The sequence below is a fragment of the Vulpes lagopus genome, chromosome 18 (genome assembly GCF_018345385.1).
Source record: "Vulpes lagopus strain Blue_001 chromosome 18, ASM1834538v1, whole genome shotgun sequence".
In the NCBI taxonomy this organism is placed as follows: Eukaryota; Metazoa; Chordata; class Mammalia; order Carnivora; family Canidae; genus Vulpes; species Vulpes lagopus.
The window spans coordinates 43,015,516-43,032,296 of NC_054841.1; the positions used below are offsets into that span (position 1 = coordinate 43,015,516).

Consider the following 16,781-nt stretch of genomic DNA (forward strand, 5'->3'; position numbering starts at 1 on the left):
TCGAATCCCATGTCAGGCTCCCAGTGCATGGAGCCTGCTTCTCTCTCTGCCTATGTCTCTGCCTCTCTATCTTTCTCTCTCTCTGTGTGACTATCATAAATAAATTAAAAAAAAAAATTCCCCTTTAAGAAGTTCAGTGGAACAATCCACAAAAACAAGGACTGAATAGATATCATGATGACACTAAACTCATATCTGTCAATAGTAACTCTGAACGTGAACGGGCTTAATGACCCCATCAAAAGGCGCAGGGTTTCAGACTGGATAAAAAAGCAGGACCCATCTATTTGCTGTCTACAAGAGACTCATTATAGACAGAAGGAACCTACAGCCTGAAAATAAAAGGCTGGAGAACCATTTACCATTCAAATGGTCCTCAAAAGAAAGCAGGGGTAGCCATCCTCATATCAGATAAATTAAAATTTACCCCGAAGACTATAGTGAGAGATGAAGAGGGACACTATCTCATACTCAAAGGATCTATCCAACAAGAGGACTTAACAATCCTCAATATATATGCCCCGAATGTGGGAGCTGCCAAATATTTAAACCAATTAATAACCAAACTGAAGAAATACTTTGATAATAATACACTTATACTTGGTGACTTCAATCTAGCTCTTTCTACCCTCAATAGGTCTTCCAAGCACAACATCTCCAAAGAAACGAGAGCTTTAAATGATACACTGGACCAGATGGATTTCACAGATATCTACAGAACTTTACATCCAAACTCAACTGAATACACATTCTTCTCAAGTGCACATGGAACTTTCTCCAGAATAGACCACATACTGGGTCACAAATCGGGTCTGAACCGATACCAAAAGATCGGGATAGTCCCCTGTATATTCTCAGACCATAATGCCTTGAAATTAGAACTTAACCACAACAAGAAGTTTGGAAGGACCACAAACACATGGAGGTTAAGGACCATCCTGCTAAAAGATGAAAAGGTCAACCAGGAAATTAAGGAAGAATTGAAAAGATTCATGGAAACTAATGAGAATGAAGATACAACCATTCAAAATCTTTGGGATGCAGCAAAAGCAGTCCTGAGGGGGAAATACATTGCAATACAAGCATCCATTCAAAAACTGGAAAGAACTCAAATACAAAAGTTCACCTTACACATAAAGGAGCTAGAGAAAAAGCAGCAAATAGACCCCGCCCCCAGCAGAAGAGAGTTAATTAAAATTTGAGCAGAACTGAATGAAATCGAGACCAAAAGAACTGTGGAACAGATCAACAGAACCTGGAGTTGGTTCTTTGAAAGAATTAATAAGATAGATAAACCATTAGCCAACCTTATTAAAAAGAAGAGAGAGAAGACTCAAATTAATAAAATCATGGGGGAGCTCTGGTGGCTCAGCGGCTTAGTGCCGCCTTCAGCCAGGGTGTGATCCTGGAGACCTGGGATCGAGTCCCACGTCGGGCTCACTGCATGGATGGAGCCTGCTTCTCCCTCTGCCTGTGTCTCTGCCTCTTCTCCTTCTGTGTCTCTCATGAATAAATAAATAAAATCTTTAAAAAAAATAAAAAAATAAAATAAAATCATGAAGGAGAAAGGAGAGATCACTACCAACACCAAGGAAATACAAACGATTTTAAAAACATATTATGAACAGCTATACGCCAATAAATTAGGCAATCTAGAAGAAATGGACGCATTCCTGGAAAGCCACAAACTACCAAAACTGGAGCAGAAAGAAATAGAAAACCTGAACAGGCCAATAACCAGGGAGGAAATTGAAGCAGTCATCAAAAACCTCCCAAGACACAAGAGTCCAGGGCCAGATGGCTTCCCAGGGGAATTCTATCAAACGTTTAATGAAGAAATCATACCTATTCTACTAAAGCTGTTTGGAAAGATAGAAAGAGATGGAGTACTTCCAAATTCGTTCTATGAGGCCAGCATCACCTTAATTCCAAAACCAGACAAAGACCCCACCAAAAAGGAGAATTACAGACCAATATCCCTGATGAACATGGATGCAAAAATTCTCAACAAGATACTAGCCAATAGGATCCAACAACACATTAAGAAAATTATTCACCATGACCAAGTAGGATTTATCCCTGGGACACAAGGCTGGTTCAACACTCGTAAAACAATCAATGTGATTCATCATATCAGCAAGAGAAAATCCAAGAACCATATGATCCTCTCATTAGATGCAGAGAAAGCATTTGACAAAATACAGCATCCATTCCTGATCAAAACACTTCAGAGTGTTGGGATAGAGGGAACTTTCCTCGACATCTTAAAAGCCATATACGAAAAGCCCACAGCAAATATCATTCTCAATGGGGAAGCACTGGGAGCCTTTCCCCTAAGATCAGGAACAAGACAGGGATGTCCACTCTCACCACTGCTGTTCAACATAGTTCTGGAAGTCCTCGCCTCAGCAATCAGACAACAAAAAGACATTAAAGGCATTCAAATTGGCAAAGAAGAAGTCAAACTCTCTCTCTTCGCCGATGACATGATACTCTACATAGAAAACCCAAAAGCTTCCACCCCAAGATTGCTAGAACTCATACAGCAATTTGGTAGCGTGGCAGGATACAAAATCAATGCCCAGGAATCAATGGCATTTCTATACACTAACAATGAGACTGAAAAAAGAGAAATTAAGGAGTCAATCCCATTTACAATTGCACCCAAAAGCATAAGATACCTAGGAATAAACCTAACCAAAGAGGTAAAGGATCTATACCCTAAAAACTATAGAACACTTCTGAAAGAAATCGAGGAAGACACAAAGAGATGGAAAAATATTCCATGCTCCTGGATTGGCAAAATTAATATTGTAAAAATGTCAATGTTACCCAGGGCAATTTACACGTTTAATGCAATCCCTATCAAAATACCATGGACTTTCTTCAGAGAGTTAGAACAAATTATTTTAAGATTTGTGCGGAATCAGAAAAGACCCCGAATAGCCAGGGGAATTTTAAAAAAGAAAACCATAGCTGGGGGCATCACAATGCCAGATTTCAGGTTGTACTACAAAGCTGTGGTCAGCAAGACAGTGTGGTACTGGCACAAAAACAGACACATAGATCAATGGAACAGAATAGAGAATCCAGAAGTGAACCCTGAACTGTATGGTCAACTAATATTCGATAAAGGAGGAAAGACTATCCACTGGAAGAAAGACAGTCTCTTCAATAAATGGTGCTGGGAAAATTGGACATCCACATGCAGAAGAATGAAACTAGACCACTCTCTTGCACTATACACAAAGATAAACTCAAAATGGATGAGAGATCTAAATGTGAGACAAGAGTCCATCAAAATCCTAGAGGAGAACACAGCCAACACCCTTTTTGAACTAGGCCACAGTAACTTCTTGCAAGATACATCCACGAAGGCAAAAGAAACAAAAGCAAAAATGAACTATTGGGACTTCATCAAGATAAGAAGCTTTTGCACAGCAAAGGATACAGTCAACAAAACTAAAAGACAACCTACAGAATGGGAGAAGATATTTGCAAATGACATATCAGATAAAGGGCTAGTTTCCAAAATCTATAAAGAACTTATTAAACTCAACACCAAAGAAACAAACAATCCAATCATGAAATGGGCAAAAGACATGAAGAGAAATCTCACAGAGGAAGACATAGACATGGCCAACATGCACATGAGAAAATACTCTGCATCACTTGCCATCAGGGAAATACAAATCAAAACCACAATGAGATACCACCTCACACCAGTGAGAATGGGGAAAATTAACAAGGCAGGAAACCACAAATGTTGGAGAGGATGTGGAGAAAAGGGAACCCTCTTGCACTGTTGGTGGGAATGTGAACTGGTGCAGCCACTCTGGAAAACTGTGTGGAAGTTCCTCAAAGAGTTAAAAATAGACCTGCCCTACGACCCAGCAATTGCACTGCTGGGGATTTACCCCAAAGATTCAGATGCAATGAAACGCCGGGACACCTGCACCCCGATGTTTCTAGCAGCAATGTCCAGAATAGCCAAACTGTGGAAGGAGCCTCGGTGTCCATCGAAAGATGAATGGATAAAGAAGATGTGGTTTATGTATACAATGGAATATTCCTCAGCCATTAGAAACGACAAATACCCACCATTTGCTTCAACGTGGATGGAACTGGAGGGTATTATGCTGAGTGCAGTAAGTCAATCGGAGAAGGACAAACAGTGTATGTTCTCATTCATTTGGGGAATATAAATAATAGTGAAAGGGAATATAAAGGAAGGGAGAAGAAATGTGTGGGAAATATCAGGAAGGGAGACAGAACATGAAGACTCCTAACTCTGGGAAACGAACTAGGGGTAGTGGAAGGGGAGGAGGGAGGGGGGTGGGGGGTGATGGGTGACGGGCACTGAGGGCGACACTTGACGGGATGAGCACTGGGTGTTATTCTGTATGTTGGTAAATTGAACACCAATAAAAATTAATTTAGTAAAAAAATAAAAATAAAATAAAAATAAAAATATCCATTTAGATTCTGACCCTTTACTTGAAGATTTAACTCGATTCTAGAGCCCTAGACTTAAATTCACCAAAATTAGTGGCTTTTTCTTAATAACTATCTTTTTATTTTTTAAAAGATTTTATTTATTTATTCATGAGAGACACAGAGAGAGAGAGGCAGAGACACAGGCAGAGGGAGAAGTAGGCTTCCATTCAGGGAGCCCGAGGTGGGACTCAATCCCAGGTCTCCAGGATCATGCCCTGGGCCGAAGGTGGCGCTAAACCACTGAGCCACCCCAGCTGCTCATCACAGATCCTTTTATTTCATTTTGTAAATCCTAATCCAAAAAACCCCACAAATTTCAAGTGCATAAAAGATAACACATTTTGGTGAAGGTTTTGATTTTTAGCTGAGTATCTTTTCTAACTATAAACTCACTGGTAGGATAATACCAATTATTATCTACACTAAACAGCCAAAAATTTTTAACTGATCAATCTATAGGTTATACAAACAGCATCTTTGGACAAAATTATATATCTTATGTATATACAGACTTATTATTAGTACTTCTATTTATTTCTGGAATATAAATGTTACCATACCCAGGTTATAAACTAAATATCATGTAAGAAATATATATTTATCCATGCACATATCAGTGAAACAAAAGGTTTTAGTATCCTTCTCAGCCTATGTTTCTGCAAGGCCACCAAAAGAAATAGCATTGCAAACAAGGCTTTCCATTCCTAAATGGAAACTAAGGCAACTTTTAGGGTTTTCATTTCTTAAGTAAGATACTGGACAGTAAGAAATTAATCTGCCAGTAATTTTTTTAACAGGTATTTATGATTATGGATCATGTGTGCCAGGCACTATGCTACTGCTCCTACTGAAGATTAGGTAAACCAATGAAAGAAGTTTTTATGGATTTTGTTGCTCACCTGAGCTCCTTCTGGGGGTGGGAGACGACAGCCAAATATGGGTGGGACAGGAGAGCCACATTCTTGACAGAAGCGAGCAAAGGGGTCAGATGGACGAGGGGCCAGGCACTGGGCACACCTACAACAAAATAGATTCCTGATTGGCCATGTTCTGATGGGTTCACATTAAGAAGTCAGGTGAAAATCTAAGTTTATCAGCAGCCTTGATCCCACTTCTGACTCATCCTATCACATTGGATTTGGCATGTGTGAGGATGAGCCTCCCAAATTCCAGTGAAGCTTACATTAACCGCAATTTTCTGACTTCCTTCCTGACCTGTGAGCTCAGTCTAAGCAACAAATCTTGCCTGACATGCTGGAAGACTACTCCTTGACCAAAGAAGATATACAAATGGCCAAGAAACACATGAAAAAAATGTTCAACATCACTTGTCATTAGGAAAATACAAATCAAAACCACGATGAAATTCTACTTTATATCTATTAGGATAGCTATGAGAAAAACAGAAAATAACAAGTATTGTTGGAAAAATTGACACCCTGTGCACTTCTGGGGGGAAGTAAAATGATGCAGGTCCTTGGGAAACAGTTTGGTAGTTCCTCAAAAAGTTGGGACACAGAATTACTACAAAATTGGAATTCCAGTCCCAGGTAAATACCCAAAAGAATTGAAATCAGGGACTCAGATACTTGTACACTGATGTTCATAGCAGCATTAATCACAATAGTAAAAGGTGGTAACAACTCAAGGAAACAAGATGAGTGGACAAATTGCGGTATATACATAATGGAATATTTTTTACCTTTAATATGGAATGAAATTCTGGCACATACTACAACATGATGAACTTTGAAAATATTATCCTAAGTGAAGTAAGTCTGACACAAAAGGATAAATATTGTCTGATTCTACTTATGTAAGGTAACTAGAAAAGGCAAATTCATCGAAACAGAAAGGAGGACAGAGTTTACCAGGGGCTGGAAGGACTGGGTAAAGGAGTTATTTATTGCTTAAGGGGAACTCAAATGACTTTTGTCATTTGTTTGGAATGACAAAAAAGTTCTGAAAATAGATGATGGTGATGGTTGCACAACACTGTGAATGCCAGTGAATTGTATACTTAAAAAAGCATTAAAATTTTAAGTTTTATTCATGTATATTTTATCACAATAAAAGGGCCTCAAAAGTAATTGATTATATCAAATAAAAGTAAATAATGAATAATGTATATGTATAATAAATATAAAAGTAATAATGTATTGTGGGGTTCATAGTATTTGTAGAAGTAAAATGAGTGACCACAATAGCAAAAAGGCTACTGTTACTCGGTGCCTGGATATATACTATCATACGGTTCTTATGCAATATACAATGTGGCATATCCTACTTGAGGATAGGCTGTGGTGAGTTAAAAATATGTATTAGAAACCCTAAAGCAGCCACTAAAAACAAAGCTATAGCTAACAAGCTAACAAAGAACATAAAATAAAACGGAATCACGAAACATACCCAATTAATCCAAAAGATGGCAGAAAAAAAGAAAAGGCAATGAAGAACAGATAAGATGAATAGAAAACAAATAGCATGGTGGCTGATTTAAATTCAAACATATTATTAATCAGAATAAATATACTCTTAACACCTCAATTAAAATGCAGAAATTGTCAAGTTTTTTTAAAAATGAAGCCCAACTAGCTGTTGCTTAAAAAAAAAAAACTGAAAAACAAATAGATTAAAAGTAAAAGGATGAAAAAAGCTAGACCATGCAAACACTAATCAGAAGAAAGCAGGGTGGCTATGTTAATAACAGACAAAATAGACCCTGAGCAAAGAGGATCACCAGGGTTAAACAAGGTTATTGCATAATGATAAAGAGGTCAACTCAGCAAGAGGACATAAGAATTCAAAAGGTTTATACATAATAATAGAGCTTAAAAGTACATGAAGCAAAATCCGATAGAAAGTAACGATAAGTTGACAAATTCATTATTATAGTCATAGATTTCTCAATGACTGATTAAGCAATAGACTGAAAAATCAATAAAGATAAACAGTACCATCAACCAACTTAACCTAATTGACATTTACAGAATACTCACTCTAGCAAAATGCACATTCTTTTCAAGTGTACATGGAACATTCACCAATCAAATCATACAATACATACGTACTCTGATCAAAAAAGGAATTAAATTTGAAATAAATGTCAAAGGATATAACGAAAATCCCCAAATGTGTGGAAATTTAATAAAATACTTTCAAATAACCCAAGGATCAAAAAAGAAACAAGGATAGTTAGAGTTTACTCTGAATTAAAATGAAAAAAAAAAACAGGGGCACCTGGCTGGCTCAGTCAGTAGAGCATTCAGCTCTTGATCTCAGGGTCATGAGTTCAAGCCCCACATTGGGCATGGAGTCAACTTAAAAAAATAAATAAATAAAACTGAAATGAAATGAAAACACAACATGGCAAAGATAGGGGCTAATGCAGTACTTAGGGGGAAATGCAGAGTTCTAAATGTCTATACTACAAAGAAGAAAAACTTCAAATGAATGACTTTATCTTCCACATTAAAGAAATTAGAAAAAGAAGAGCAGGGGTGCATTGGTTTCAGTTCAGGTCCTGATCTCAGGGTCATGAGGTTGAGCCCAGTGTCCAGCTCCGCCCTCAGTGAGGAGTCTGCTTCAGATTCTCTCTCCCTCTGCCCCTGGCTCCTGCTCTCTTACTCTCTCTCTCAAATAAATAAGTCTTAAAAAAAAAAAAAAAAGAAAAAGAAAAAGAAGAGCAAATGAGACTAAATGTTCACTAAAAAAGAAATAGATAAAGCTAAACAGACTTTTATCTATTAAACACATTTAATATGTAGTTTATTTTTATTTTTTAAGATTTTATTTATTTGTTCATGAGAGACAGAGACAGGCAGAGGGAGAAGCAGGCTCCAAGCAGGGAGCCCGATGTGGGATTCGGCCCTGGGTCTCCAGGATCAGGCCCTGGACTGAAGGTGGCGCTAAACTGCTGAGCCACCCAGGCTGCCCCAATATGTAGTTTAAAATCTTCCTTAAAAGAAAACTCTGGACCCCAGTACCTTCAGTGGTGTACCCTACCAAACACCTAAGGAAAAAATAATACAAATTCTAGACAAACACAGAAAATTAAAGGAGAGAGAATACTTGCCATCTCATTTTGTGAACCCAAAATTACCCTCATACTAAAATCAGACGAGGACATTATAAGGTGTGAAAACTACAAACCAATATCCCTCATGCATATATATATGCAAAAAGTTCTTTATAATTTAGCAAATCAAATTAAACATCATGTAAAATAGATAATACTTGGGATCCCTGGGTGGCGCAGCGGTTTGGTGCCTGCCTTTGGCCCAGGGCGCGATCCTGGAGACCGGGATCGAATCCCACGTCAGGGTCACGGTGCATGGAGCCTGCTTCTCCCTCTGCCTGTGTCTCTGCCTCTCTCTCTCTCTCTCTGTGACTATCATAAATAAATAAAAATTAAAAAAAAAAAACTTGAAAATCAGAGGTGCCTGGGTGGCTCAGTCAGTTAAATGTCTAACTTCAGCTCAGGTCATGATCTCAGGGTCCTGGAATTGAGCCCTGCATCTGGCTCCATGCTCAGCAGGGAGCCTGCTTGTCCCTCTCCCTCTCCCTCTCCCTCTGCCCCTCACCCAGCTCATGCTCTCTCTGTCCCTCTCTCTCAAATAAATAAACAAAATATTTAAAATAAAATAAAATTTGAAAATCAACCTTTGTAATTTACCACATGAACAAAAAAAGAAAAACCATATGATCACTTTAATAGGCAAAGAAAATACTATAGACAAAATCCAACATCTAGTCCTGATTTAAAAAAACAACAACAACAACAACAACAACAACAAACCTATCAGCAAGGTCGGAATAGGAGAAAATTTCCTTAATCTGAAAGGTCAACAAAAAATCTAGAGCCAGAGCAGCCCAGGTGGCTCAGAGATTTAGCACCACCTTCCACCCAGAGTGTGATCCTGGAGACCTGGGATCGAGTCCCACGTCAGGCTCCCTGCAAGGAGCCTGCTTCTGCCTCTGCCTGTGTCTCTGCCTCTCTCTCTCTGTGTGTGTCTCTCATGAATAAATAAATAAAATCTTTTTAAAAATCTACAGCCAACATCATATTTAATGTTGAGAAACGGAATGTTTTCTCCCTAGGTTCATGAAAAAGGCAAGAATGTCCATTGTCATCACTTCTATTCTAAATTTACTGGATGTTCTGGCCAAGGCAGTAAGTCAAGAAAAAAGAAAAGAGATCTGTATATATGTTCTAGATGCAGAGAAGGAAGAATATATGGCTTGCACAGCACCTTAGGGGAGGGAAGAATATATGAATAGGTAATGTTTCCATCCAGTTGGCTTTAGGGTCCTGAGGAGTAGAGAAGAATGACATTGGGGAGGTCTGGATGGATCTAAGTTGTGTAGGAGTTCCCTGTAGATAAATTACTGATCCCCCACCTACTAGTCCCCAGTATGTAATAACTAAGGCATCTAAAGCTTTAGAACTAGTCAGGTGCACTTTCCACCCAATACCATTTCTTACCCTCTAATCTTACCTGATCTTTAACAAAGCATTAGCAATTCTAAGGAAAATCTCTATCTTATTGTGCTTTTTCGTAACTTTTAAATAAATCAGTTTATACAGGAAGGAAGGGGGGAAGGAAGGAAGAAAAGAAGGTAGGTCCATATAGAAAATAAAGAAGTAAAAAAAAAAAAAAGAAAAGAAAGAAGTAAAATAATTGCCTTTATTTACAGGAGGGGGGTGCAGGGCTAGCTCAGTTGAAAGAGCATTCAACTTTTGATCTCAGGGTTGTGAGTGTAAGCCCCATGTTGGTATAGGGGTTAAATAAATAAACTTAAAAAATATATATTTGTAGGTGACCTAACCACCTATATATATATAATTCTACAGACTACCAAAAAAGCTAAAAGAATGAGTGAGCCTAGTAAAGTTCCAGGATGTAAGAACACTACACAAAAATCCATTATATATTCCAGCAATAAATAATCAGAAATTTACACTTTAAAAGCAATGCCATTTACAACGGCATGAAAAAAATATGAAATACTTTGAAATCAATTTGACAAAGGTGTATAAAACCTGAGCACCGAAAACCACACAACACTGCTGGAAAAATTAAGGAAGATCTATACAAACGAGGAGATACCCCATTTTTCTGGACTGTAAAGACTCAAAATTGTTACTAACATCAATTTTTCTTAAATTAATCTATAAATTAAATGCAATCCAAATCAACACTCTAGCAGACATTTTGCAGCTGTTGAGAAGCTGATTTTGAAACTTAAATTGAGGGACGCCTGGGTGGTTCAGTGGTTGAGCATCTGTCTTCAGCTCAGGGGTGATCCTGGGATCCGGGATCGAGTTCTACATCGGGGTCTCGGCAGAGAGTCTGCTTCTCCCTCTGCTTGTGTCTCTGCCTCTCTTTATATGTCTCTCGTGAATAAATAAAGAAATCTTTAAAATAAAATAAAATAAACTTAATTTGAAAATGCAAAGTACCAAGAATAGCCAAGATATTTTTGTAAAAAAAAGAAAAGAGTTGGAGATTTGATATTACCTAGTTTCAAGACTTATTATAAAGCTATGGTAATCAAGGCAGTGTGGTAGTAAATAAACATAGACATGTCAGTGGATCAGAATACAGAGTCAAGAAACAGATCCATAAAATCCCAAAAGTAGTCAATCAGGAAAGGACAATCTTTTCAAAAAGTGGTGCTGGAATAACCTCACACCATAATTAAATATGGATCATAAACCTAAATATAAAAGATAAAACTTCCAGAAGAAAACACAGAAGATAATCTTGTGAGTGGGATATGTCTTGGGTTTGGGAAAGACTTCTTAAATACGTCAAAAAAAAAAAAAAACCCACTAAGTATAAAAGATACTCAAAACTTTAAATTGGATTTCATCAAAATTTATTTTTATTTATTTATTTATTTATTTATTTATTTATTTATTTATTTACTCAAAATTTAAAAACTTTACCTCTTCAAAAAAATAATAAACTTTCTAAGCAAATAACAAGCCAAGTCTGGGAAAAAAATATTTGCAAAATATATATTAAAAAAGAACATGTTCAACTCTGTATTTAGGAGATACTGCACTCAATTTTTAAAAAGGGCAAAATGTTTGATCAGGCACTTTTCTGAAGAAGGTATAGGGATGGCAAAAAAGCACTTTTAAAGATACTCAAAATCATTAGTCACTAGGGAAATGCAAATGAAATCCACAAGCATCATCTCACAAGAATGGACAAGCATAAAAATTAAAGCATTGGTGAAGATGTAGAGAAAGTGGGATTCTCATACACTGCTGCTGGGAATATAAAATGGTGCACCATCTTTGGAAAACAGTTTAGCAATTTCTTAAAAAGTTAAACATACACCTATCATATGACCTACGCATTTCACTTCAGGTATGTACTTAAGGAAAATGAAACTATATGTGCATATTATGACTTATATACAAACGTTCCTAGCTTTATCTGTAATGGCCCAAAACTGGAAACAACCTAGATGTCCATCAAAAGATGACCAAATAAACAGATTGTGATGTATCATACAACAAGATACTACTCAGCAATAAAAAGAAATAAACATTTGATACACACAGCAACATGGATGAATCTCAAAATAATCAGGAAAATGAAAGAAGCCTGGCAAAAAAGAGCACATACTGAATTATTCCATTTATGTGTGGAATCAAATGCAAACTAAGCTATAGTGACAAGAAGCAGATCAATAGTCGCATTGGGATAGGGAGGAGCACAAGAGGGATTTCAAAAGGGTACAATGCAGGAAACTTTTGGAGGTGATGGATTTGTTCATTTTCTTGGTTATGGTGATAGTTTCAAGGTTACATGCATAGGTCAATTGTACTTTTCTGCAAAACGAAGAATTTATTTTTTTAAGATTTTATTTATTTATTCATAGACACAGAGAGAGAGGGGCAGAGACACAGACAGAGGGAGAAGCAGGCTCCACGCAGGGAGCCCGATGTGGGACTCGATCCCGGTCTCCAGGATCTCACCCCAGGCTGCAGGCGGTGCCAAACCGTTGCACCAGCAGGGCTGCCCCAAAATGAAGAAATTAAATAAATGTTTTTACTTGACACACAATGTTAGATTAGTTTCAGTTGTACAACATAGTGTTTCGACTTCCTTATATGTTATGCTATGCTCACTACAAGTATCTCTATCATCTGTTAACATACAATGTTGTTACTACTGACTGGATTCCCTATGCTTTCATTCCTTGGCTTATTCATTCCATAACTGGAAGCCTGTATCTCCCACTCCTCTTCCTGCAATCCCCCCGCCTCCAACCCCCTCTCCTCTGGCAACCATCAGTTTGTTCACTGTATCCACAAGTCTGCTCCTTCTGTTTGTTTATTCATTTGTTTTGTTTTTTAGATTCCACATATCAGTGAAATCATATGGTATTTGTCTTTCAGTCTGATTTATTTCACTTAGCATAATAACCTCTGGGTTTATCCCTGTTGTCACAAATGGCATGGCCTCATCCTTTTCATGGCTGTGTATAACGTTCTATTGTACAAATATACCACACCTTCCCTATCCATTCGTCTATCAATGGACACTTAGGTTGCCTCCATGTCTTGGCTATTATACATAATGCTGTGATATACATAGGGGTTGACTGTATTTTTTTAAATAAGTGGTTTTATTGTATGTCAGTATACCTTAAAAATTTGTAAAAAATGTAATGAAAACCAGTTGGATGAGCAAACACCTTTCTTATGTCTCATCCTTAAATTGTTTTGACAATGTCTCAGTAGGATTTAAGAAACAGTAAAGAAAATGTGATACTTACTTGAGAAAGTCTGTCTTTCTTTGAATTCTCATGATCTCTGTGCTTGTCAAACTCTTCTGGCCAGTTATGTGTGCAAAACTAGGGAACTACAATTAAGGATACATATAAAATGATGGTAAAAGCTATGGTATAGTAAAATTTCATTAAAAATTCATTTTAACATGTTGTCTTATCATATCCAGCACTCATCTTTTAAAAACCATGATGACAGAGTCATAAGTAATGTTTCCTCTAATACCCAACCTTAAAAAAATTAAAGTGCTGTCACAATTAGATATGTATATTTCATTAAAAACAAGAGTTTACAAGAAAAGATATTTGAATTTACCATCGGACAAACTGGAGTTTAGAATTTAAAAACCTAAGTTTCCCTCCATTTTTCTCAAATATTATACCCCTAAGAAACTCAAAGATTTACCTAAAAAAACACATGCAGCAACTGTCTGTTGTTATCCAAAAACATTTAACTCATTTTGATATATTTTTATTTGAGCACTCACTTTCTACCAGGCACTGTGTTTGACACAGGGAGGAGGGCAAAGATATATATTACACAGTTCCTAGCCTTTAGGAGTTGATGAGTGCTGAAACACTGTGGGTTCAGTATAATAATGCATTTGTGTTGAGTCCCATGGGCCCCAAGAGGAAGAAATAATCACATTCATTTGCTCCAGGGGAGAAAGTTTCCCAGGGTGCTAACATCTGAGCTGGGCCTCAGAGAGTAAAGAAAGGGTTGTCAAATGGACACAAGACAATGGCAATCCCAAGCAGAGGAAACCCATTTGCAAAGGCATGGTGGTAGGGCAGTGCTTGGCCTATGCTGGGGCTCAGAGGTGTGATATGGTTTAGAGGTCTGAGTAGATGGAAAAGGAACATGGAGGGGAGGGGCTATCACTGGGGGAGGGTCTGACACTGCTAAAATGGCATGATGTAGGCATTATCTGCTTGACATTTCACAATGACCTCATGAGGTGGGTAATATCCTCATTTACAAAATTTTTTGTAATAGTTTCTTTTGATATAATTTTGAACTTACAGAAAGTCGTAGGGAGAGTACAAATAACTTCAGCATACCCAGCTTGACCAGTTCTTCATGTTAACATTGTGCCCGATGCACTTTCCTTTTCTCTCTCCGAATCATGTGAGAATGAGCAGCAGTTACAATGCCCTTCTGCCCCTATATACTTCAGTAGGCATGTCCTAAGAACAATCATGTCCTCTTAGACAATGATGCAATTATCGAAACCAGAAAAGTTAACGGCGACACAATACTATGATCTAATCCCAGGATCTTTATTCAAGTGTGATTGTTCATGCCAATGATGTTCTTCACACTATATATATTTTTCCTGGTCTAGGATCCAGTCCAATGTCACACACGGCCTTTTGTTGTCAAGTCTCTTTTCTTGTCTCCTTTAATCTGGAATTGTTCCTCAGTCTGTCTATATCTTTCATGATTTTGACATGTTTGAAGAGTAGCGGGTCATTTAATTTGTAGAATCTCCTTCAATTTGGTTTTATCTGATGTTTCTTCATGACTGGATTCAGTCATGCATTTTGGCACAAGTACCAGAGAAATGATACTGTGTCCATTTCAGTGCCTCATACCAAGAGGCACATATAATCTCCATTTATATGCTACGGGTGCTAGCATATGCTAACTCATTTAAGAAGCTAAGGCTCAGAAAGCTGGAGTCACTTGCTTGAGGTCAACAGTATGTGAACTGTGTCATGCACCCAAGCCTATCTTACCCCAGTAGGGTCCTTGTCCACCACAATACCTGTGGGCTGAGCTTAGGACTTCAGAATTTATGCTGCAGGCAACGGGAACAGTCAGAGGTTTTGAGTTGCTTTTGTGTCAGATCTAACATGGCACAGACCAGATGTCACAAAGTGGTGGTCTACTGGCCAAATCTTGCCAGATATCAAGTTTCATTTGGCCCATATATATTAGTCCACACAGTGTATCAAAATTTGATTTAATTGTTAACATTTAAAATTAGGTTATAACACATAAAGATGCAGTTTTCTGGCTTTTCTTGCAAAATCATGAGATATGGCAACACTGTGCCTGTAGCCTTCTTGTCAATAGTTGGCTGGAGCTGAGGCAAGATAACCTATTCAGCTGACGGACATTCCACATTGCCACAGAACCCCCAACTCTTATGCCCTGAAACTAAAGCCCGGTATCAGCTGTAATTTATCTTCCACCCAGGCTATACCATGCATTTACTCTGCTGCCTCACCTCTGATGGTACCCCCAGGTCAGATGCTTAGTTCAGAGACGTCTTGTATTGCTGGTGGTTATTGACATGCTGTAATACCCACCAGTATCATTAAGTCTGATGCTTGCTGAAGTTAAAGTTAAAGCTGATGCTTCAGATGGGATTGAGCAGGAATATTGACAAGAATATCTTACCAAAAGGAATAAAAAGAGTGGAAGATCAATGTTTTGTGGTCCTTTTCTGGCGCCCTTGGTCCTCTGCATTCTAATAAAATTCCCCCAATGTGTCCGCATGTTCCTAGGATCCCTTTGGGGGATTCTAAATCTTAGAATCTTTACATATTGTCTTACTCTATCTTTCCTTTTGAAACAACTCTTAAATAACTAGGTGGCTAAGGTAATCCAAATAATAAAATCACTCTTTTTGGACATGTTACAGATTATTATGGTCACATGAGACTGTTTTCTGAAAATAGTTAGGATTGCAATTTGGTGTATACTATTCATTCCTTGAAACGATGTTTTTTTATCTCAAAATCAATACTCTTATATACTACCCTGGCTACACTGGTGAACACTGCTCATAGTTGAATGATCATTAGTCCATTTGGTAACCAGGGAATTATTCTTCCAGAAGACTGCGAAGGGCAATCTTCTATTGCAGGGTGGTTGTCTTTTTGTTTACTGAGGTTTCCAGGAAGGCCTTACTAGGTCTGGTCCTCTGGCCTGGGCTTTGTGACCCTCCAGGAAATACAGTCAGTAGGAAGACAGAAGTACCCAGGAGGTCACACTGAGTTACACTACAGCAGTAGAGGCTGGAAATGAAGAAAAAGATTTGACCTTGGGATGAGGATGGTTGGTCTCTAGGCCAGGGATGCTTAGACTGAGCTGATCACCAAAATCTTGCATGAACTCCATCCCAGGCTTTTGGGATCAGGTTATCTAAAATGATTCCAGGAAGGTTTAGCTAGGAGGGTATATATATATATATATATATATATATATATATATATATATATATATATATAAAGTTCCTCTAGATGATTCTGATGTGCAACCAGGTTTGGGAGTCATGCTTTTTTATAATTGATAATAAGTGTGAGCAGCTTTGGGATCACGGGTACAACAAGACGCAGTTATGGTTGGATAGAAAATGGGATTCCAGGTACCCTCTACTTAGGGCTCAGAATCAGAGCAAGGGCTCCTGGGTTGCCCTTAGATGCCAAAAGTCTAAACTGAATTTTATAAACACTGAAAAATC

At 37.9% G+C, this 16,781-nt stretch overlaps 1 protein-coding gene across 15 annotated transcripts in view; it reads right to left on the bottom strand.

The window, feature by feature from the left end:
- Positions 1-16,781, bottom strand: part of DZANK1 (double zinc ribbon and ankyrin repeat domains 1) — an 81,804-nt gene that overhangs the window by 47,852 nt on the left and 17,171 nt on the right. For all 15 annotated transcript variants that reach the window (XR_005984393.1, XM_041732583.1, XM_041732589.1 and 12 more), the window contains 2 exons: positions 13,297-13,382; positions 5,397-5,514 (listed from right to left, as the gene is read on the bottom strand). Coding sequence is in view for 14 of the 15 variants with exons in the window: in XM_041732583.1 (XP_041588517.1) it covers positions 5,397-5,514; positions 13,297-13,382 (204 nt within the window). In the remaining variant the exon portion in view is untranslated. The remainder of the gene's footprint in view (positions 1-5,396; positions 5,515-13,296; positions 13,383-16,781) is intronic.